The sequence below is a fragment of the Lutra lutra genome, chromosome 1 (assembly GCF_902655055.1).
Source record: "Lutra lutra chromosome 1, mLutLut1.2, whole genome shotgun sequence".
Taxonomy (NCBI): Eukaryota; Metazoa; Chordata; class Mammalia; order Carnivora; family Mustelidae; genus Lutra; species Lutra lutra.
In genome coordinates, this window is record NC_062278.1 from 110,038,346 (window position 1) to 110,061,676 (window position 23,331).

At 44.8% G+C, this 23,331-nt stretch overlaps 1 protein-coding gene across 4 annotated transcripts in view; it reads right to left on the reverse strand.

The window, feature by feature from the left end:
* Positions 1–23,331, reverse strand: part of DGKG (diacylglycerol kinase gamma) — a 210,833-nt gene that overhangs the window by 80,323 nt on the left and 107,179 nt on the right. For all 4 annotated transcript variants that reach the window (XM_047732347.1, XM_047732341.1, XM_047732340.1 and 1 more), the window contains one exon: positions 18,821–18,885. In XM_047732347.1, coding sequence (XP_047588303.1) covers positions 18,821–18,885 — 65 coding nt within the window. The remainder of the gene's footprint in view (positions 1–18,820; positions 18,886–23,331) is intronic.

Below are 23,331 nucleotides of genomic sequence, written 5' to 3' on the forward strand. Positions count from 1 at the left end.
GGGGCTGTGCCAGACTTATGGTAGGTCAGGTTACAACAGCTCCATGGTTAAGCCGGCTGCTGTCACTCTGAGCACATTTCCCCATAGAAACGATGTGATGTTGAGGTTCGTTCCCAGGCTAACCTACAAAAGCCAATTAACTGATTATGTATCTAGTTTTGGAGACAGCTACGTGGAGCTGAAGCAGCTATGGCTGGAAGACAGAAAGGCCTGGGTTCAAGCCACAGGTCAGTCACTTACTTGCCATGTAGCCATGGGCAAGTCATTTAGTCTCTGTGCCGTAGTGTCTTTATCTTGCATTGGGATGATATCATCTACCTTGCAGGGTTTAGGGGAACGTTCAAAATGGGCCATCTGAGATACCCTGGAATAATGGCACAATAGAGCTCTATTGCCATGTATAAAATTGGCTTTGTGGCCCCATGGATTCTGAATTCCAATTTGAAATACAAGCGGTGCACCTTTCTGGCTGACTTCGGATTGGCGAATTTTGGCTTTCCTGGGAAAGGTACATGGCGTGTCCTCAAATCCCTGGTGCTACCCCGAAGTCTGGGCTGGAGTTCTTAGAATGGGACAGGAGGTGCCAGAGGGAAGTAGGAAGGAGCAGAGGTAAGAAGGTGAGTAAGGGCACAACGTAGGTACGCATCCTATTTCTTCCTTCTGCTCTCATAAAACTAGATGATGATATGGTTACTTCTTCCCAAGTTTCCTGTGCCTTCCACACCACCAAACAGCCGGACACCTCCTGGTCAGAGTGCAATACAGACTAACTAGTTCTCCCCTCCTTCTTGTACCTTTTAAGTCATGAAACCATCAGCAAGGCAAGCCAACGATTCATTAGATGGGCCACATGCCTGGATAAAACCCCCTTCCCATCCCTGTTGCATCTTCTTCCTGTGCCAGTCTTAAAAATCTTAACTAGGAAAGCACTCGCCAGAGCCTCACTCTGCCGGAGAAGGCTGCAGTATACGCAGCCAGCAGAATCCTTTCTATTTTGCCCTTTAGAAAATCTCATCCATATGCTCTCGGCTTTGCTTCCACTCTGATGTTTGTGACTTCTGATACTTGTGTATGCACTCCTAACACCCACTGCGGTGACTGTGATCATGTGAACTTGTCTCCCTCATGAGCCTGGCATTCTGGTTGTGTGTTCAAGCCCACCAAATCCCCGCGGTCTCTCAGAGGTCATGCTCAGTCCCCTGAGAAGCCCAATCCGTTCCCTTTGCCCCCTCACTGTGCCGTTGGCAGACATGTCCCCACTGTGGATGTGACCCCGCTGCTCCTGCCTGCCAGTTCCTCGGGAGAACTGCTTAGCACCTCGTCTGTGAGGTTTCTTATTTCTAGCTCACACCTGCTGCCCCACCGTGGGCTGTGATTGTAGAGTTTCATGTGAACATTCTACTTTATCCCCTTTAAATCTCATTTTAAAGCTCTCCTGTTTGGTCTTCAAGTCTCTGGCCAAAAATATTCCTCTTGGTTTATGGGACAAGCTCCTGATTCCTTGCCAGGAATCAGCACTGAGATCCATGGTCCTGAAGAACAGTCGTTCTCAGGTCGGTTACAGAGCAGCTCTGTGTTCCACATACGTGCCTGCTTCTTCTAAAATCATGACTCATGCCTGATGAAGAGACTTGAACATCACCTCTGCCCCACGTCCCTTCATTTCCTACACAAGACACCAGAGTCACTAGGGATACTGACCAGGATTCTTCTGGATGTGTTACTTGCCCCCACACCCACAGGCAGCAGGGGGTTATAGGAGTACATGTACCTCCTTTTGTCTCTAGTGCAGACGTTTTCATCAAAGTCAATTCAGCAAAATATTGGTTTCATAAGAGGCTCTGGGATAGGGGAATTCTATGGTCAGGTAAATTTGGGAAACTCAGTATCTTGCTTTTGCATGGTGTCAAGAGGTTAGAATCTACACTAAAGGCTCTATAATATTCCACAGAAAAGAAATATACTTATCTTGGAATTTCCCAAATGAATTTGATGATTGCCCTCCTGTGCGTTTCCTTTTAGCATCCCATAGAACGCACTCTTACCAATGCTGCTTTGATGCATGCTTGAAGCAGACAGCCTAAGAAGCTACCTATGATGAGTCTGCTGGCTGTCTCGCTTTCCCTTCTCCAGAAGACCCAAGACTGTTCACCTTGGATACAGTCTCAGACTTTTGTTTTTTTTTTTTCTCCCCAAACAGGAATGGGGTATTTTCTCTTTATTTCCATGTTATGTCTATTTATTAGTCAGCCTCTGACCTTGCTTTATGTTGCCTTGACCTACTGAGTTCATTTTCTTTCTGGATCATTTCCTTTAGGCCATCTAGAAACCCTTCATCAATGCAAAAACACTGATCTCTTAAGCTTCCTGGAGCTCATCATTCCCACCTCTGGGAGGAGACCAATTTACATGTGCAGCACCAGTAATTTGTGACCAAGGTCAAGCGAGAAAAATCAATAACTGACCCCCATCACATGCCTAAGGTGATATTTCTTGAGCACTAATGTGACAACTTGGAGGCCCTTGGATCTTATGAGGCCTGGAAATGTGTTTATTTGACTTGCACTACGGTTTCTTAAATTGGAGGATTTTATATACACACCTGGAGCCCAGCTTCTCTTGAGATACTGGATTTGTCAGTACTGGGTTGCTTACCAACCTGGCGGCAATTGGCTGGAGCTGAGTTCTGGCTGTTCCCATGACACAGAGCACATGCTCTCCAGGTTGCCAGAGTCCCCGGCACTCCCTAGAGCCCCACGTCCTTTCACCTCCCTCACTTAAATTAACTACCTTGTCTCTGCTGCCATTTTGATCTGTGACCCCTCACAGAGACCTCTGTAGTTTCCTCTTAGGAGTTTTCCTAGGAGCTGCCTCAAAAGGGTCTCCCCCACTTCCTTCCCCATCTGATTCCTCCCATTTGAGCTGCTGGTACCTTTGGCCACAAGTCCTAATACATGTCTAATGTCAAGGGCTGATTAGTTATGGCAGAGTAAGAACTGAAGCCATTGGCATTGGCACTGCACTGACCATGTGCAAAGAAAGAGAGTATCATCCCAAGGCCACATTTTCAGAGAGAAAACTATTTTCAGTTGCTGTGTGTTTACAGGTTAGGTACAACATGTTAGGCTTATCAACTGTTTGACTAGCATGGAACACCCAACTAATGAACTCATCCTTTCCTGAAGAAGTAGCTCAAGCTCACGTTTACCTTTCCCCTGAATTTTCTACTTTGCACAAACGATGGTTATTATGAACGCTAACATTATGCTATTAAGTCTTGATTATTAAAGGACAAATTATTATCCAGTCCTCAAATCTCTTCCTTTCTAACTCATTGGCTTATTGCTGGTGGTTTCATTTTTCTTTAGTATAGTTATCACTAGCTTGGTGTAGAGCAAAATTAAAAGTACAAATCATGAACCAGGCCATCAGCTCAAGTCAGAGAGCATTCTGTTTATTATCTTTGCCTCAACACTACACATGTCTGCAGAAACCCTGATGATGATGAGCCTCCCTTCCTCTCCCTGGCCAAGTTTAGGGCTGAGGTGATACAGGAGAGGAAAGGGAGAACCTGATGAATTAGAAGCTAATTAATAGGAATGCATTGATAGCTCCAGTAAGTTTCACAAGACTAACAGTTTGGGGTTTTAATTCACCCATGATGTTCCTACCATCTCTTGCCTTATGGTAATCCAAAACAGGAGACTGCAGACACACATTCAGCCCACTGAGTTCAAAGGCAAGGTACGGTACTTGGCTTGATTGGCAGTTTGGAATGCTCTCCAAAAAGCTCCACTTTGGAGATTAAAGGGACTCTTGATTCGACAGAATAGAAAAGTCTTGTTATTAGACAATGAGGAGTTTCAGTCTAAGTGTAGGTCCAATAAACATGACTACATAGCATTTATTATATGTAGCATGTAAGTCCCTGATGCTTTAGCAATTGGAGGGTATAAGTACATTCTTGGAATGAGGAGAGCCTCTTTCATGAGGAACATTAGAAGATAGGGAAACTGCTTTCTTAGTAAAAGGTGAAGTGGTAAAGCCCAAAGGAAAAAAGAATTTAAACACTCATTCGATCTTCAAAGTAGAGATCTATAATCTTCAAAGTAGAGATTTGATGACCCCTCTCCGAGGTGTGTTTACAGAAAGACGCTTACACTGGGAAGGGGGCTGAAACCCAAGTGCCAGTCCAAAGCCTGGAGTCCACAAGTTATTACTACAGTTAAGAATTACAGCACTATCCACGGAAACGAGAGCGGCTACAGTGTACTTGCTTACAAATTCCCATAATAATCCACAGTATCACACCAACGTCTGAAACATTTCACATCCACTCATTTATCTGCTCTCATTCTCAGAAGCATCCTGTGAGATAGCTGTGATTTCCATTTTACACACCAGAAAATGAAGACTCAGGGAAGTGAGTAACTTTCCCCAGGGCAGAGAGTAAGTAAGAGGCAGGGTAGAAGCTGAAACTCAGCTCTGATTTTTGGATGCAGTGGAACGCAGGGATTAGTACCTACATTTCGTGTGAGGGGAATGCGGCCTAACATATGGAGTTGTAAGGCCATTTGCCTGGGATTTCTGGAGAGATAATTTGCTTATTTCACCAGGGAGTTACCCGGTTTCCTGATAAGTACGGCAAAAGGCTGCTCTCAAAATTTTCCTTTGGCCATGGGGAACCCCGGTGGTTCGGTTGTTAAGCCGCTGCCTTCGGCTCAGGTCATGATCTCAGGGTCCCGGGATCGAGCCCTGCATTGGGCTCTCTGCTCAGGGGAGATCCTGCTTCCCCCCCTCTCCCTCTGCCTGCCGCTCTGCCTCCTTGTGCTCTCTCTCACTCTGTCAAATAAATAAATGAAGTCTTTAAAAAATTCCTTTGGGGGACACCTGGGTGGCTCAGTTGGTTAAGCAGCTGCCTTCGGCTCAGGTCATGATTCCAGCGTCCTGGGATCGAGTCCCACATCGGGCTCCTTGCTCAGCAGGAGCCTGCTTCTCCCTCTGCCTCTGCCGGCCATTCTGTCTGCCTGTGCTTGCTCTCTCTCCCTCTCTCTCTGACAAATAAATAAAATCTTAAAAAAAAAAATAAATAAAAAATAAAAAATAAAAAAATTCCTTTGGCCAAACAACAAATACATTAAAACTGTCTTTAAGTAAATATTGTTTGAAAAGAAGGATTAAAATTAATCATTGGAATCTTTCTTGAGAATATCTATTGTTTTTCAATCTCTCTCTCATTAAACATGGCAAGTATGAACAGTTTAAGGAAACTATATCAGACTGAATACACTAATCTTATCAGTTCTAAATATAAAGATGGACTCTGGTGTATCACAGAAACACCCCAATACAAAAGGATGATAATTCTCCAAAGTTCTAATTAGTAAAATATAACAGATGGATAATAAATTCTGAAATTTTTTCTTTGGAGACAAAAAAACCCAAGCAAAAAAAAAACAACAACAACAACAAAAAAAACAAACACCATGTTGAACTAAGTTTAGAGGCCACCTAAGTCCATTTCTGCTTGAGAGAATCTGAAATCGTGGCAGTGAGGAAGAGAGAATGACGTGTGGAATTTTGTTCAATATGAATTTCTACTTCCCCAACCAAACAGCACACTTCACAGTTCAGGGCTTGTGAAAAAAGCCCCATGGTTGGTTTCCACAGTTTCCCTGGCCCTGATTTGCATGAACTCCCCCAGGTTAGCAGAGCTGATTCCTGTTTGCCTCTCTCCTGACAGCCCTCTTCTTTCTGTCTCCCTGAGGCTTACCTCATCTCCCGTCTCTCTGGGTCTCTCTGACCTAACACCCTGTACACCCAATATGTTTCAGTATAAAAGTCCCCATTTCCTGGGAACCCTGGAATTTGGGCTCTGGAAATACTCTGCAAGATAATTCATCTCTTCACGGACCTATTCACAAAGTATCTGCTGACTGACCACCTCCCCGTCCACTCACTCACCCCGTGCACAGCATGGAGGCCATGCTGTGGCCGCCTTCCCTCCCTGTCTTCCCGCCCCACCTCAGAACCACTCGCCTCTTGAAATCCAGTGTCCTCTCGAAAAGCACGTCTACCCTTTGCCCAGCCTGCTTCTCTCCTCCTGGCTCCTTCTTTCCTTAGGGCATTCCCATTTCTTTCTTAAGCTCAAATGGAACCTTCTTTCTGAAGTCTAATCCTACTCTCTCTCAGTAAGGTGCTCTCACAACACACTCATTATTCATGGCTCCTTGTTCAAACAAAGCCCACCATATTATACTGTACTTCCTTCTTTTGTGACAGCTTGAGGGAAGGTGGATATGGTTGGTTAACTTGTGTTCTCCAGGAAGCTCTGTGGAAGGCCTAACCCCAGTACTTGCGAATGTGACTGTATTTGAAATGGGGGTCTCTGAAGATGTTATCAAGTTAAGATGATGTCATCCTGGGTTAGGGTGGGACAACTCCAATGACTCGGAGTCCTTAAAAGAAGAGAGACATTTGGACAGAGAAACACAGAGGGAGAAAGCATGTGAAGATGAAGGCAGGGATTGGAGTTTTGTAGCTCCAAGCCAAGGGATGCCAAGAATTGCTGGCAACCACCAGAAGCAAGAAGAGAGGCACGGAACAGATTCTCCCTCAGACACTGGGAAGAAACCAATCCTGCTGACACCTTGATCTCAGACTTTTAGCCTCCACAATTGTGGAGGAATACATTTCTGTTATTGGAAGCCACCCAGTTTGTGGTAGTATGTCATGGCAGCCTTAGGAAATGAATACATTGGTGATAGCTTCTGGATATGCTCATCTTCCCAACTAGACCCATGGGCTCCTGGAAGTAGGGGCTGTGGTAATCCATATTTCCTCCGTCGCAGTACAAATACTGACACAGAATAGATGCTCAACACATTCTGGCCGAATGAGGGAACGTTCTCAGCACCATCCTTCTGCTTGTAGGTCAGTGGATCCCAAGAGGGTTCACTTCCCTGAGTGAGCAAGCTTAGGAATGAGGTGGAGAGATAACGGGTTAGCATCAAAACGATGACTTAGAGAAGACAAAGCAGAAAAATCAAAGTGGGAAAAAATGTGTCAAAAACCTTGTAGGTGGATTGTAAGAGGAAGTGGAGGTCAGGGCTGGGGTTGGTCAGGGAGGGAGTGTTTGGAATATTTAGGACTGCATCTTGAAATAATGGGTGATGATCAGGCCCCAGAAGGAGATGCCACACTAGACTGAGGGGTCAGGGCGGAGTAGGGAATGGGGAGCAAAGGAGCAAGCAAGTGATAAGGCCAGACTGGCATTTGGGAAAAGATATTTATAAAGGGTCCTAAGGCAAAGCACGCCTTTCTATAAGATGGGACAAGGACTGTGGCAGCAGGTCCTTGTGTGACAGAAACAGGACAAAAACACGGGCAGCTGCCAAAGTGTGGACCTGAGAACAAAGAGTATGAAGACGGCCAGGGGCCCAATGAGGAAATCCTGAGGAGGGAACAACGTGGGGACCAGCTGGGAGCTGAGGAACTAAGGAGGTAAAGATCTCCCAGGGGGCACTCCAGTTGGTTGTTGGGGTGGGGGGGAAGAGGGCTCTCATTCAGTGGGTACCATAAGCTCACCCCTGGGCTCAGAGAAGATGATGTGTTTGTCATCCAGATGAATGAATCTGGCTCCTCTTTTTAGAAACCTTTGCAACATATTCCACAACTTCTCTCAGTAACTCATTTTAGCCTTTAATAGGTCTCCAGGCCAGGAGAATCTTCCTCCCATCCAAAACAGCAATTCCTCACTTTAGAAGCACATTTTCTCCCTCTCATTCTTTCCTGAGTCCAGTTGAAAAGTAAGGTGTGGTCACTATTTCCTGTTGTGAATCCTTCACACTGTTGAGGCCTAGTCCCAATATATTCTCTGCTTTTTCTCTCCAAAAAAACAAAAACAAAAACAAAACAAAACAAAAAACAACAGCAACAACAACAACAAAAAACAAAACAAAAACAAAAAAACTCTCCCCTGCAAAAAACTATTTTGGTTTACTTAAGGTTTCCTCATGGGGCCGTTAATTATCTCTGTGGTTCTTCTCTAGTCTCTTCTTGGGTGTCTCCTTGGTCATGGGGCACCGAACTGGGCCTCCAGAGATGCAGGGAAGTGCAGCAGGATCAGTGGAGGCTGTGGAGCCAGACCGAACTAGGTTTTAATAGCAGCTGCCCTGTTACCTAGTTGTATGTTCTTTGATACATACAAGTGGAGCCTCAATTTCCTCATCTGTAAAATGGATCAACAGTAGTTACTGTATACTTGGAGAGTTGTGCCGGTTAAAAATAACGTATGTGAAATTCTTGAAAACATTAGGAATTGATGGCTCCCATTATTGGTGTCAGTTGGCGCAATGCTGATGACGTTGGGAAAACCACCCTTTAAAGGACTTTAATAAACACCCAGGAAGTCTGTGTGCTTAAACCACGACATCACTGCATAGTTCAGATGGTAACTCTTGCTGCCTCTCATGGTCACATAAAACACAAACTGGTCTTATTCCCATACAGCAAAACCACGTACAGGACGAGGAACTGTGCTTCTGAGGGTCAAATTTTCAAATTTTCCTTCCACAAAGATAAAGTTACATAATATATCAAACAGTTATTTCACTTGCAAAGGGACTTGAGTAATGGTATCTTTAAAACTCTCATAGTGACTGGGATTGGGAGGGAGACAAACCATAAGTGACTCTTAATCTCACAAAACAAACTAAGGGTTGATGGGGGGAGGGGGGTTGGGAGAGGGGGGGTGGGGTTATGGATATTGGGGAGGGTATGTGCTATGGTGAGTGCTGTGAAGTGTGTAAACCTGGCGATTCGCAGACCTGTACCCCTGGGGATAAAAATATATGTTTATAAAAAATAAAATTAAAAAAAAAAATACTCTCATAGTGACTGAACAAAATCATTGGGAGTTTTTTTAATCAGAGAAGACTAATAAAATTCCCACTGGAGATAAACTCACTCTAATCAGCTCCTTTATATCCGCTTCCCTCCAAACCCTGTAAATACTACTGTGTTAATAGTATTTTCTAAAAAGATTTATTTATCAACGGGGGTGGGGGGTGGTGGAGAGAGTGAGTGTGAGTGGGGGAAGGGGCAGAAAGAGAGGGAAAGGAACCTCAAGCAGACATCCTGCTGAGCATGGAGCTCAATGTACGCTTGATCCCAGGACCCTGAGATCACAACTTGAGCTGAAATCAAGAGTTGGACATTTAACCATCCAGGTGCCCCTACTGTGCTAATAGTGTTTTAAACCAGTGCGTACAGTGTGATCTCAAGTAAATAAAATCATACAGTGCAAGTATGGGAAAAAGATATTATAATGCTAAAATTGTTTATTTCCTGGGGACAGTATGATTTATTTTCCATAATAAGCCTTAATTACTCATATAAAGAAAAGTTTTTTGAGAAATGGCACATATAACTATAAAAACATGTTATTACAAATATTTAAAAATACGTGTATCAAGTAAACCGCTGAAAAAGGTAATATTGTGTTTCTGAGTGATGACACTATAAGTGATTCGTTTCTTTTTTAACTTTTCTGAACTTTACAAATTATTTATTTATTGAATATTTTTAAATTTTTAAAAAATATTTTATTTATTTATTTGACACTGGGGGGAGTGACAGACAGAGGCAGAGGGAGAATCAGGCTCCCCACTGAGCAGGGAACCTGATATGGGACTCCATCCCAGGACCCTGGGATCATGACCTGAGCCAAAGGCAGACACATAACTGACTGAGCCACCCAGGCACCCCTACAAATTATTTATAATAATACTGCAATGTATTATGTAATCATACTTTATGATCTATTATTAAATAATGATAAATGCATTGAAAAAATTTATCAAGAAAAATGAAGAGAAAAAGGATGTCACATATTGCTGTATTGATGACTCATGTCCTATGACCAACAGGTATTTATTTTTCCCTTTCAGAAAATCACCAAATCTCAGAATTTAAGGGCTTCTGAGTCATCCAAGATGACTATTATTTGATGTAGGATCTATTTTTATAATAATATAAATAATAATAATAATAATAGTAGCAATATAGTAACTGTGCCAAGCCTTTGTAATAAACACTTTAAATACATGGAGCACTGGGTGTGGTGCAAAAACAATGAATACTGTTAAGCTGAAAAAATAAAAATAAAAATTAAAAAACAACAACAACAATACTTTAAATGCATTGGTCCATTGGAGCTTCAGAATAATTCTATGGTACTTAGATAAGGTATTTGTAGTAGGCAGAATAATGTCTTGAAAATGTCCACTTTCTAATTCCTGGAATCTGTGACTATGTTAATTCATATGGCAAAAGGCAATTAAAGTTGCAGGTGGAATTGAAATTGACAGTCAGCTGACCTTGAGATAGGGAGATAATCCTGAATTATCTGTGTGGGTCTAGTATAATCATAAGGGTCCTTGTAAGTGAAAGAGGGAGGCAGAAAGAGACTATCAAAAGGATGCCATGGAGAGAAAGACTTAACTGGTCACTGCTGGCTTTCAAGATAGAAGGGGGCCCTAGCCAAAAAATGTAGACAAACCTCCAGATGCAAGCAAGTAAGGAAACGGATTTTCCCCTAGAGCCTCCAGAAAGGAATGCAGCCCTGAGGATACCTTGATTTTAGCCCAGTGAGACCTATTTCAGATTTCTGACCTCCACAACTGCAATGTGATAAATTAGCATTGTTTTAAGCCACTGAGCTTGTGGTAATTTGCTATAGCATCCATAGGAAACAAATGAAGTATGATATCCCAATTTCGCAGGTGAGCAGACCAAGCCTTCGAAGAGTAACTTGATGAAGGTCGCATGTAAGTGGTTATGACAGCTCCAGCACTGGAACCCAGGATGTCTGATGATATCGCCTGTACCCCCAGGCACCTGGCCTTACTGGAGTCCCAGATGTTTGTGCTGCACCTGCGTGAACATTAAAATCTGAAAATGCTCTCATTGGTAGCCCCCTGCCCCTGAGAATGGCTCTAATTGGTAGAAATGATGTCCAATATTTGGTGCTTAGAGTGGTCTTTCCAGTCATTTCCCCCATTGATTGATCAGGCCAAATAACCCAATTCCTCCTTTATGAGAAATATTTTTTAAATATTTGAAGTCAATAATCCCTTCTCCCTAAGTCTTTTCTTTGGGTGGAACAAACCCAGATTCAGTCTTTCCTTATTAAGACATTAAATTCTAGCACTTCCCTGACCTCTTCCCTCTGGAAATCATCCACACTGTTGACACCCATTTGAGGACATGGGCAGTTCTTAACCTTACTTTTGACTTTCTTCCAGGAGCTTATCATGCTGACCTTATCCCTTCTGAACTTGATATAGTCTATCCTGAGCTCTTCGATGGAAATATTTCTAAATATCAATCAATCCATCAATACTGATAATTTTTGGATTATCTATTCTAATGACTTGAAACTATAGCTTGCTTTCAAGTTCCTTTTGATATTACCACAAACTGATTCCACTCTTTGTTGACATGAGTAATACCTTTCTTGTTTTAGCTGGGAAGGCGCAAGAAGAAAAGGTTTGTTAAGCTACAATAAGGAACTGTTCTGGTAAACCAGCAACTTTATAAGGAGCCTTGAGATACCATAGTCTGCTCCAATGTGCCAGTCTGAAGCTGTGTTACCCGTTCCAGTGGGCTGGGGAGGCAGGAAGAAAATGAAAGAAATGTTAAGAGTCAATGTGATTTCAGGGCACCTGGGTGGCTCAGTCGGTTAAGCACAGGACTCTTGATTTTGGCTCAGGTCATGATCCCAGGGTCATGAGGGGGAACCCTGCGCAGGGCTCTGTGCCCAGTGGGGAGTCTGCTGGAGATTCTCTCTCCCCCTCTGTCCCTCTCCCCTGTGCTTTTTCTCTCTCAAAAATAAATGTGTTTAAAAAAAAAAAGAGTCAATGTGATTTCATCATATTAAATTACTGTGAGTCGTTGAGGTAGAGAGACCTGCACACAAATATTAGTAACATCCACAGCTCTAAATGATCCATGTTGCTGTTCCCTTGTTTCTGCAAATAATCAAGGGCTGACCGTAAACAAATAAGACAGCCAAGAAAAATCCCTGAACTTATGCAGTTGCATAATGATGAATGCTTGGTGAAAAAAACATGAACCCATATTTCATTCATTTCACTCCCTGCATCTCTTCCAAGGATGGGTGGGGAGTGTGGGGATAAAACATTTTTGTGGGCTAGTATATAAACATCCCAGTAATTAAGTAAGCTGCTCTGTCAGAAGTGACTTGAAGAGTCAAAGGTACTTGAACACAAAGCATAAGGTTTGCATTTCCTTTCTAAATACCTATGGGAGTAACAGTAAAAATAGAAATGCCACAATCAACTTCACTTGGGGTTTTTCTGAATCCCAAATTGTTTGAAAAAATAGTTTGATGTATTGAGGGAAACAGGTGCAGACAGTCTGGACCTCTGGGTACCTAGAGCAGGTCTCTCTTGGGTGCTGACTATTAGACAAACCCAAGTCAGGACACCAAATGAAGCCTCCAATGGTGAGGATTTTAACCCTACTGTGTCTGCTGCTTTTGTACCTTTACACTTTGGGAAAGTCAAACACCTGGGCTGTAACACTAGGCTACCTCACGGGGCTCCTGGAAAGGGTAACTTAGAATGGTTTCATTTTTTAATTAAAAAAAAAATCTAGGGGTGCCTGGGTGGCTCAGTGGGTTAAGCCTCTGCCTTCGGCTCAGGTCATGATCCCGGGGTCCTGGGATGGAGCCCCACATCCGGCTCTCTGCTCAGCAGGGAGCCTGCTTCCCCCCTCTCTGTCTCTGCCTGCCTCTCTGCCTACTTGTGACCTCTGTCTGTCAAATAAGTAAATAAATAAAATCTTAAAAAAAAATCTTACATAAATGGTGATACAGTCTATGCCTGGGACTCATCACATACCACCCGTATTCAATAGGGGAAGCCCTTTCATTTTCAGAATTGTATGATTTGAGCTTTGCTGGCTTCTATTTTGCCTCCTACAGAACATCTCTGTGTTATCTAAAGTACGAGGAGAGATGCTCTGTGGGTGAGGGGAGAGCCAGTATGAATGAAAGGTCGTTACGTCTCGTGTCTGACTGCCCCTGGCCATCCCCCTACCCACCAACAGTGCACTCCATAGCCCCAGCTGGTAAGCCCTAGGTATCCCAGGAAGCACATAGCATCTGCCCTGCAACTCCCCCTTAGTCCTACCCTGTCCCTTCTCCTTCCATGTCATCTGGGGTCTGCGCTCCCAGTCTTGATCCTGTCTCTAGCCTGGCCTTGGCATTTGGACTTAGCATCTCTGATGTTCAGATGCCAAATCTCTGCCTCTTTGAACACCCATGGAGCCTATAAAGGGAATTTTCTCTATCCCTCCAGTCCTATAGAATCCAACTCAATCCTGGCTAATTGATGCTATCCTTCCATTCCCTAGGAGAGGGATTTAATGTATCACAGAAGAGGTCTCCTCCAACTTTCAGTTGTCCTCCAAATTTCAGTTCAAGGGCCATGCCAATAAAGCAAAGACTTCATGGTGACTGATTTCATTGACAACTTCAGGCAATGTTTTACTCATGCTTGTTATTCAACAATACTCAACAACAAATGTTCATTGATTACCCACGGTGTGCCATGAACTTATACTCGATCTCCGTATACTTACAGCAACCTTGCAAGATTTTCGGGGGAGGAAGCAAAGGATTAAAGAGATTAAGTAACTTGCCCAAGGTCACACAGCTATTAAGTGGTAGAGCCAACTCTGGATGCCAACTTCGACTATACCCTGCTGCCTCATTCTATAAATATCTGGAAAGGGCTTAGTTATTTGCAAGATGTAATTCCAACCTCTTAAGGTCTCAGGCTACATAAGGACTTCTAGGGGAACCCCTCATCAATTACTCCATGGGCCTGGGTCCAAGAAAGCTAACACTCCAGAGTGTACTAATTATCCAAGGGCTTTTGGGAAAGGTGGTCCGCTTTTGGTAGGAATGAAGCACTGTTTCGGTGCCTTTGAAGTGTCTAACAGGAAATACTTTGCTTCAGCCTAAACTGCTGAGGGACATATTCAAGTGGATGGCACTCGACAGGTTTGGAATAACACATTCTCCAAGTGCTCAGAGTTTATGAGCAGAGCAACAACGAAAAGAATTCCATTGCTAGACTTCTCTTTCTGGACACTCAGCCACAGTGACACTGGGATTTGGGAGCTTTCGTGTATATATTCCATAAATCAAAAAAACCCTTCACAGAGAGTTCATCCAGAAACTCCATGGAGAACTGGTTCTTAGAGACCCGCAAGACTTCCGTGGTGTCATCAGCTCATACTGCTAATACTGCTTGTTTGAGGGACTTATCATCCCTTCCCTCCTTCCTGGTTGAAGCCATCTTTCCTCCATTCCTTTTGCCTTTCTTGCAAACGTCCCCCCTCCATGAGCCCTGAAACCTGTGAGGTTTTGTTTGTTTGTTTGTTTGTTTTAAATAAATTCCTCTCTCCTTGCCAGGGCCACCTTATGAAAGAGAAGTCTACATAGGTGCAAGGAACCGGACACCAGAAGGGCTCTGTTCTTGGTTTAATTAAAGCTCTATTCCCGTGGACTTGAAATTCTTAAAGGGCCCTGCATGTTAACCTTGCACTGGCTGCCCCTATCTATATTCGGTCCTGCTCTGTGCCACGGACATGGAGACAGGGAGAAGAGTCATGCCACACAACTGAGAGTGGGTGGCATGCCCATGGTCCCCCTTTGGAACTCAGCAAGCATTTTCCCACAGAGACAATCCATAAAGATGGACAGAGGTGATAAAAGCTCTACCCTCCTTGGCCTCCGTGTTTTCTTCTCTAAAATGGAGATCACAACACTTAACCTTGCATGTTACTGTGAGCACAGAGTGGGACCGTGTATGTAGTACCGTCAGCGTGTTTGATATACAATAGGTATTTGATGAATGAAATCCACAGGAGAAAGCAAGTGCAGAAGTCAGAGTCTGAAGTCTGGAGAAGTTAGGCACTGGCTTAGAATCACTTAGCTCCAGTGTTTACAAAGATGTCTCATTTCAGTCAGGTGACTTGGCTTCTCCCAGCCTCAGTGTCTTTACCTATAAAATCCCTTTATCTAATATTTACCTTGTAGGGTGATCGTGGGATGTCAATAACATAATGAATTTGAAGAACCTAGTCTATCACTTGACACCTAGTAGGAGCTCAGAAAATAACAGTTCTTTCTTTGGTTCCCTATAACACCATTTCTGTCTTTTAAACAATTCATTTATAAGTGATGTAGGGACACAACCATTAGTGAGTGTCTTACACTATCCAGCTTCCTTTATGCTGTATGACCTACAAAGTGGAACCTCCTTGTACGTGAAAATCACTTCATAAAAAATATTTGAAGATTACTCTTCCTTCTTTGCTACACATGAATTCCCTGAAGGCAGGAATCAGGTTTTATTTACCCTTGTAGCCTAGAACACCTTCTAACACATGTCAGAATCTTAGCTGAATTAAATCTGTCTTCTGTTGTTTTTGCCAACGACAAGATGATAATTTTTCATAATATTTCCAAACTAGCAATTAATTATTAGCCTGTCAATGATTAGGAAGCAGAATGTACCAAAAATAGCCCCATTAAAGGCCTTTTTATCCTTGCCCATCGCAGTTGGCTCGTGTTCCTGCATTCTTGGGTCTGTTCTCGCTCCATCAACAAAGCTATTCCACTAACGAACATAACTTAGTTTTGTACAACCAGCCACCTTCTCTGGCAACAACCTGTGTAGAGAAGCCAAAGGAAGAAGAATTTCCTAGAACCCCAACCAAACCCCGACCCCCTTTTAGGATTTAAGGAGGCCTCAGAACTGTGACTTTAAGCCATAAGAGGGCCACGGGTCCCTGCGGGCTCCTTCTGATAGGTATGCATTTTCTCTCCAGAAAAGTATATTCAGTGTCCTCTATACAATTTCAAGAGGTTCCTGGAGCTGCTGCAACCTTTGTAACTCAGGTTGAGGATTCTTGTTAGAATAGCCCAGAAAAGTGAATGAGCCCTGTGAAAGATTCAAGTTCCCGATAAATTCTAGCCCATGTTCAAACCAAAACAAAACAGTTACAACTCCCCAGATTTAACCTCAGGGTTGTCCCCGAGGGCTTGGCCCGGCACCTTCACTGTAAGGACATCTAGCCAAGCAAGCAGTGGCTACTCTCTGGAAAACCTAAGTTCAGCCAAGTAAAATGAAGCCTTGTTTGATAATATCGTTTACATTTCCAAATCTCCGGTATCAAGCTTTCTTCCTATCCCTTGTGGCCCTTCCTAAGTTTAGCCGCTGGTGTAATGGGGTAACCATGGCAACAACCACCTGCCTATTTAAAACCATCTCCAAAGCTAAATAAGGAAGCCTGGAGAAAATGGCTGCTCGCCTGCCTCTTGGTGGACAAAGCAGGCACTCATGAGTGTTTTCCACCGGAGCAAGCAGGCGGGGTAGAAGCAGCAAGGACTCAAAGTTCTTACTAGGACGGCTGCTAGGACCTTGTGCTGTAGGACCCACCTCTGCGCCACTAGGTCTCCCTTTATTTGGAGGCACGCAAATCTGTGTGCCTCTCATCCTGGGCGACCCCACTACCTTGACCTTGACCAGGGGAAGGGTGTGCAACTACCTGTAGCCTAGTCTTATTAATGGCATGGAGGAAGTGGGAAGGAAAAACAGTTACCAGATCACAGCGAAAGGCACAATTACAACTTTTTTCTGACCGAGGTATCTTTCTAATTATATTTAATCATGTGGGCAATCGACAACCACTCTATTTATATGTCCTGTGAGGACCTACTGATTTATGGAACATGGAGAAATTTCTGCCTTCCTCTGCTTCATCACTCTACAAACTTCCTTTGCTCTTCTTCGAGCATGCTGCTTCCTCTCATTCCTTGTTATTATCCTTCTGTACATTTGCTTCCTTCTCCGTGGGCTGCCTTCTCTCTCTCTCTCTTTTGTAAAGATTTTATTTATTTATTTGACAGAGAGGAGAGAGATCACAAGTAGGCAGAGAGGCAGGCAGGGGGGGAGGGGAGCAGGCTCCCTCCTGAGCAGAGAGCCCAATGCGGGGCTCGATCCCAGGACCCTGAGACCATGACCTGAGCCAAAGGCAGAGGCTTAACCCACTGAGCCACCCAGGTGTCCCTGTCCTTCTCTTTTTGTCAACCTGGAAGATATACACTTGTTTCCCAGGTCTTGGCCTCTCCACAGATAGAAACCCTTCCACACCAAATTCCATGTCCTTGCTTTGTGTTCCCATAGGTTAGCTCGATTCATACCACTAAACACAAGTCACTCTGCATATCTGCCTTCCAGTCTGCATCCCTGGACTGTGAGCCCCTCTGTCCAAAACACCTACAGAACAGTGCCTGGTACAGAGTCTGTTTTCAAAAGCTAGTGTGGAATGAACGAATGAGCAGAACCGCTATGGATTTCACAGGCATCTGGCATTTTAACAAGTATGTGTGTAAGGGTATGCGTAAGATCACCTCTGGGAAAAGAGCACCTCAGAGGTGGAAGAGAAGGAATAATTAAGCGTGTATGGGAAAATGACGAAGAATGTGCAAGGAGGGTCGGCTGATTACAGTAAGGGTGGGAGTTGGATGTACACCTGTTAATAGTGATTCGTGATTGTGTGCAGGATGTGGGAGGGCCAGGTGGAACAGGCCTAGGACAGAAGGACCACACTAAGCAGATCAGTTCAGCTAATAGATCGCAGATAACTTTTCCTGCAGCTGAAGTATGTTGTGATAAGACTTTCTTTTTCCCGGTTAACCTTCCGGGCAGTGGGGTCAGGGGAAAGGATCAGGAATGAAAATGATGGCCCTCTTCGGGGGTGCAAGGCTTTAGACAAATGTCTTCAGACAACACTGGACCTCTGCTCTGAAGGGAATCCTACGGACTGAATAAGTCACTCCCTTCAGGCTCAGTCTGCATTCCTCCTCCCCACCTGCTGGAGGGTGGGGAGGGACCCAATGGTCATCTTGCAATGGCATAACAAAGAGGAACAGGGATGGAAATCAACCAAAGAGAAGAAAAAAGGAAAGAAGAATGGAGAAAGGTATTTTAGCAATCCCGGGTTAGCTATGTGCCAGTCACAACTCACTTCTAGCTTCTGCCTCCCACCAGCAACAAGGGTTTAGTTTTGTTTGCGAGAGGACTAGCTTTCTCTCTTCTTGTATTTTTGGACCTAACATCCAGGCTTCACCCAGAGGCTGAGGTTGGGACCTGGCCGGCTTCTGGTCTCACAGCCTCTGCAGGGGCCTCCCTCTGCTGCCCTCTGCTGTCGGGGGACGCGGAGGCGACGCCCTCTCCGCCCTCCCGCCCAGGCCCCGCCGCTGCCTCCCCCTCCCTTCGAGACCCAGAGGAGCTGAGGCCCCTGCCATCCCGCCTGCCCCTCCCCACAGAAATTCTCGGGGGCTGGGGGCCGCGGGAGCTTTCCGCCTAGAGAAAGCGGCCAAGCCCCTGGAGTGGGGTTCTAGTTAGCCAAGAGCAGATCCCCACCTCTTAAGGCCGGCATACCACGCCCTCCCTGCCGGCCCCGCGGTCCCTCCCACTGCACAGCATCCTCTGGGAGGGGACAGGCTGCGGCAGGTTTCTGACACCGATTTCTGCTTGGAAACGGAAACCCTCCTTCCGGCAACGTGGCAGGAAAGCCAAGTCAAGTGCCCGGGAGGCCGGGCCAAGAACGTTTGGGTGAGAGCAGGTGGACGCCTGGGTCTAGCCGGCTGCGTGGGGCGGGGCGGGGCCGGCGGGCAGTGCCTACAGGGAGGGATGCAGTCTCATGACACTCTTACCTGCTGTTGAATTTTTCAGGGTGTTTCTCTCTCATCACGTGGAATCTGTGTGCAATGGAAGCATCCTGAAAGGGAACAAGAGGAAAGCAGACGCCTGGTTAGTGGTCACGACCGTGTCATGTGGAAAGAAAGGAAGCACACAGGCTTTCACCGAAAGCCCCCAAACCTGGAGAGTTGGGGTCACAGGGGAGAAAAGGAGGGTCCCACAAAGGGGGAACACCAGGTCTAAGGTTAGGGGCTAGCCACCAAAGCTGGCAGAGCCTAAGCCGCTCTGCTCCTTGCGGTTTTCACTCTCCGCCATAGTTCAGGGTGAATGAAGGGGACAGCCGCTGCCCTTTGAGGGGAGAGCGTTTGTCTGGGTGTGGGGGCAGTTAGAGTGCAGAAGCCTGTGCGTGGGGTTGAGTGTGAATTTCTGGAAATGCCTTACCATATTAACTCTTTTTAAAAAATACTTTTTATTTGGGAATATTTTAAGACTCACAAGAAGTTGCAAAAATAGTACAGAGAGTTCCTGTATCCCTTTCACCCAGCTTCCCCCAATAACATCTTATGTAACGATGGTACATTGTCAAAACCAGAAAACTGACTTCAGTAGATGCTATTATATATAAAGTCTAGTCATCTGCATCAGGAGAAATAATTAGTAGCATTGAATAACATGCTTAGTAATATATTTAAATGTCTGGCTTCGCTTACTTGATCTCCACAGAAAGGACCTTCCCCAAGGTCAAAAAGAGTCCCACTAGCACCTTCTGTGGACTCTTTGCTGCTCTCCTATTTGCACACCCCCTTTGCTGTGCTATTGGCCACCTGCTCCTCAGAACTCACTATGAGGAAGGCTCCCATGACACCATGTTTCTGGGCTTTCCATCCTCTGATCAGACCTTCTCAGCCCTGAGTCTTATATGCAGCCTACACTCCATGTCATAGACCATCTCGAGTTCTCACACTTATTACTAATGTCTCTGATGTCTCCACAGTGTATATTTCTAGAACCAACCCTCAGCTTCAGCCCTAAAACCAAGCTCATCTTTCCTCCTCACTCTAGGTCTTTCACCCTCATTAATGGTCTCCTTGTCTAGCAGAAGAATGTGTTGAGCCCCCTCACTGCTCAGGCCTCATGCCAACACGTTAGGTGCAGGTGCTGGGCTTTAGAAAGAAATAGGAGAATCAAGCTGTAGGTTGGGGGGCAGGGAGTGACACAGAAACAAGGGAGCTGACTCAGATACGTGCAGAAAAAAAAGCTACAGAGACTCATTTACTACACTATGTGGCTAAAAGAGAACTGAAATTCCATTTAAGTGAATGCATATTAATTCCATTTCTTGTTATGTACTCATAAAAGAAAAATTCTGAATGTTATCATTATTTTTTAACATCAGGAGGTATCGTTCAGTGGAGCAGCTTTTTTTGAGTATGTTCTGTGTGGGGGAAGTAAAATATAGGCCAATGGTGGGAGACAGAAAGTCTGGAAGCAAGTTAGGGGGCAAAGAGGGGCTTCTGTCATATTTGTACTTGGCAGAGGAGTAAACCCAGTGGGCAGCCCACTACAGAGGCAAGTCTAGGCCAAGGGCTTTTTTTGTGTGTGGTTGGCCAACACTCCTGCTGAAATAATGTTTTGGGAACTTAACATTTATTTCTTTTTCTTTTTTAAAAAGATTTTATTTATTTATTTGAGAGCGAGAGAAAGAAGAGAGGGAGAGATCTCACGAGCAGGTGGCAGGGGTAGAAGGAGAAGCAGACTCCCTGCTGATAGCGAGCCTGAAGTGGGGCTTGATCCCAGGCCCCCAGGATCACGACCCTAGTCGAAAGCAGATGCTTAACCGACAGCCATAGAGGCATCCAGGATTTTAACATTTAAACTCTAGTTATTGATTGTTTCATTTTTCCTTTAAGACACATGGAGAATTGAAGGTCTTGGTTAGGCCCCCCATGGACACATGGTAAGACGTGCACAGGGCCTCCAAGCTTCTGTCCTGGGGGGCTTCTCAGGCAGCAGGCCTTCATCTCCCCACCCCGGCTCTGAGCAAGTTTCAGTGAACACTTTGAATAAGATCCCTGTGACATCTGTCAAATGCTTCTCTAGAATTCAAGAAAATATTCCATCTACTTGTGTTCCTTTGAAGCACTAATTTTCTTCTGTCAGAGGAGAAAAGAAAGAAAGAGGAGGAAAGAAAAAGTCATCACATGTTGCCTGGCATGATCTGTGCTTTGCCACCCCCCCCCATACCCCTAAGACTCTTAAGGACTGGTTCCTGGTTTTCTTATTCTCAGGGATATGGGCACAGGCTCCCTCCCTCTGCACAGTTCTGTTACCCTTGTTGTTGTTTTTAAAGACTTTACTTATTTATTCAACAGAGAAAGAGAGAGTATAAGCAGGGGGAGTGGCAGAGGCAGAGGGAGAAACAGAGCCGATGTGGGACTCAATCCCAGGACCCTGGGATCATGACCTGAGCTCACTTAACCCACTGAGCCACCCAGGTGCCCCTGCTGTTGTTATTTTTTTTAAACTAGGTTTTGCAAAGCTTCCTTTCGCAAAGTCCAAAGCCTTTATAATATTATTAGTTAAGCATGGGATTCCATTGTAACCTCCTGACAAATGCACAAAGTAGCAAGGGAGAGCTGAGCAGGAAAGGAGATGCTGATAAAGACCTTGACTCTGGGGTGCCTGGGTGGCTAAGTGGGTTAAGCCTCTGCCTTCAGCTTGGGTCATGATCTCAGGGTCCTGGGATCTAGTCCCACATCGGGCTCTCTGCTCTGTGGACAGCCTGCCTCCCCCCCCCCCCCACCTGCCTCTCTGCCTACTTGCAATCTCTGTCAAATAAAAAAAAAAAAATCTTTAAAAGACCTTGATTCTGACCACATTTCTCTACCCAGGGATTTAAAAGAGTGAAGACTCCTTTGCCCTCTATTGAGTTCTGCGCCAGCCCCTGAGCTGGGTGTGTTTGTATTCAGCAGCGATTTCTTTAAATTTTGGAAACTAGTACTACAAGAGTCCAGACCCTTTCTTGGTAATAATTACAGCAACATGAGACTTCCATTTAGAAGGGGCAGGTGGATGGAAATGGGAATTGCAAAGCGTTGGAAGTGATGGCATTTCTGAAGGTCACTCTCCAGTGTCCCTTCTGTGAGGTGTGAGGAACAGAGGAGATGATGGGCTGCTTTTTCCTGAACTAAAACTAAAAGATTTTTCTGTGCTCCTTCCCAATATAAGCAACCATAATTTGGACTCTGAGATATTTGGATGTCTAGGTCAGTGATGTCCGATAGAAATAAATTTAAATTTTTTCTAGTAACCACATTCAAAAAGTGAAAAGGTGAAATTAACTTTGATGATATATTTTCAGTGACAAATATTATCATTACAACATGTAATCAATATAAAAAATCACTGAGATCTTTAAAATTCTTTTATGCTACATTTCTGAAATTTGGTGTATATTTTATCCTTACAGCATCTCTCAATTTAGACTAGTCCCATCGCAAGTACACAATCGCCCTATGTGGCTAATGTTGACCATATGGATAATGTAGGTCCAAGTCACTTGGGCAACTTATGGAGATAAAAAGGACAAAGGAGACAATAAAACAGATCATTTGGAATTTGGATAGTTCTGAAAAATTACGATAGATGGGAAGATGAAAAAGAGCGTAGACCCTTTGTCCCAGATATCTCTCAGTGAGTCCCATTGTCTTAGGACCTCCAAGGGCTCTCAGGTGACAGACAAGAACTTAAACCTGAGGGAATCCAAAAAGTTGCAGGGAAAAGGTGCAGGAGCCCAAAAATTCCCTAATGGGTAGGGGGCTCATCATTTTGGAAACTCAGCTGGTGAAGACTGAGAACTACAATCTGTAAGGTGGAGAACGGTGTGCGGGTTAGTGTAGAGACTGTGGCCTCTCCTTGGCCCATGGGTTCCCCTAGCAGCAGAAATAGATTTCATTGAATCAAGGGATTAGCTGTTCACTCCTTCCGTGGAGGCTCAGTGACAGCAGAGCCTTTGAGGCACTGGGAGTCACACATACCCCAAGAATTACTTCACGGGCCCAAACTTCCTGTCACTGATACCTGGCCATCCTGACATTTCTGCAAATCCAAAAATAAAGAGCAGGGACGAGAAGGCCAGAGAAGCCAGAGGAAGTAGCAGCCTGAATGACTATGTTTAAAATCTCCTGCCAAGGGGTGTTGTCAGTTAGGGGGACTGAGAAGGCCGACTCTCAGCTTGTCGCTGGTAGAGGGCCAGCATGTGTGTAGGGGAGGGGAATGTGGTAACGAAGGGGCCATAGTGGTTCTCCGGGTGGCCTGTTTATCCCTCCATGCATGATGTGGATTTTGCTGGTACCCTGGGGCCCCGGTGAACTCGTCAGGACAAATGCTTTCCCACCAAGGGCCACCACAGCAGCAGTCACTGTCACGGTCATCACCTTATATATGCAAGGCAGCAGACACCTGACATCACTCAGATACCCTGAATCCTTCAACAGAGGCAAAGACTTTGCAAGGCTCTCTTTGC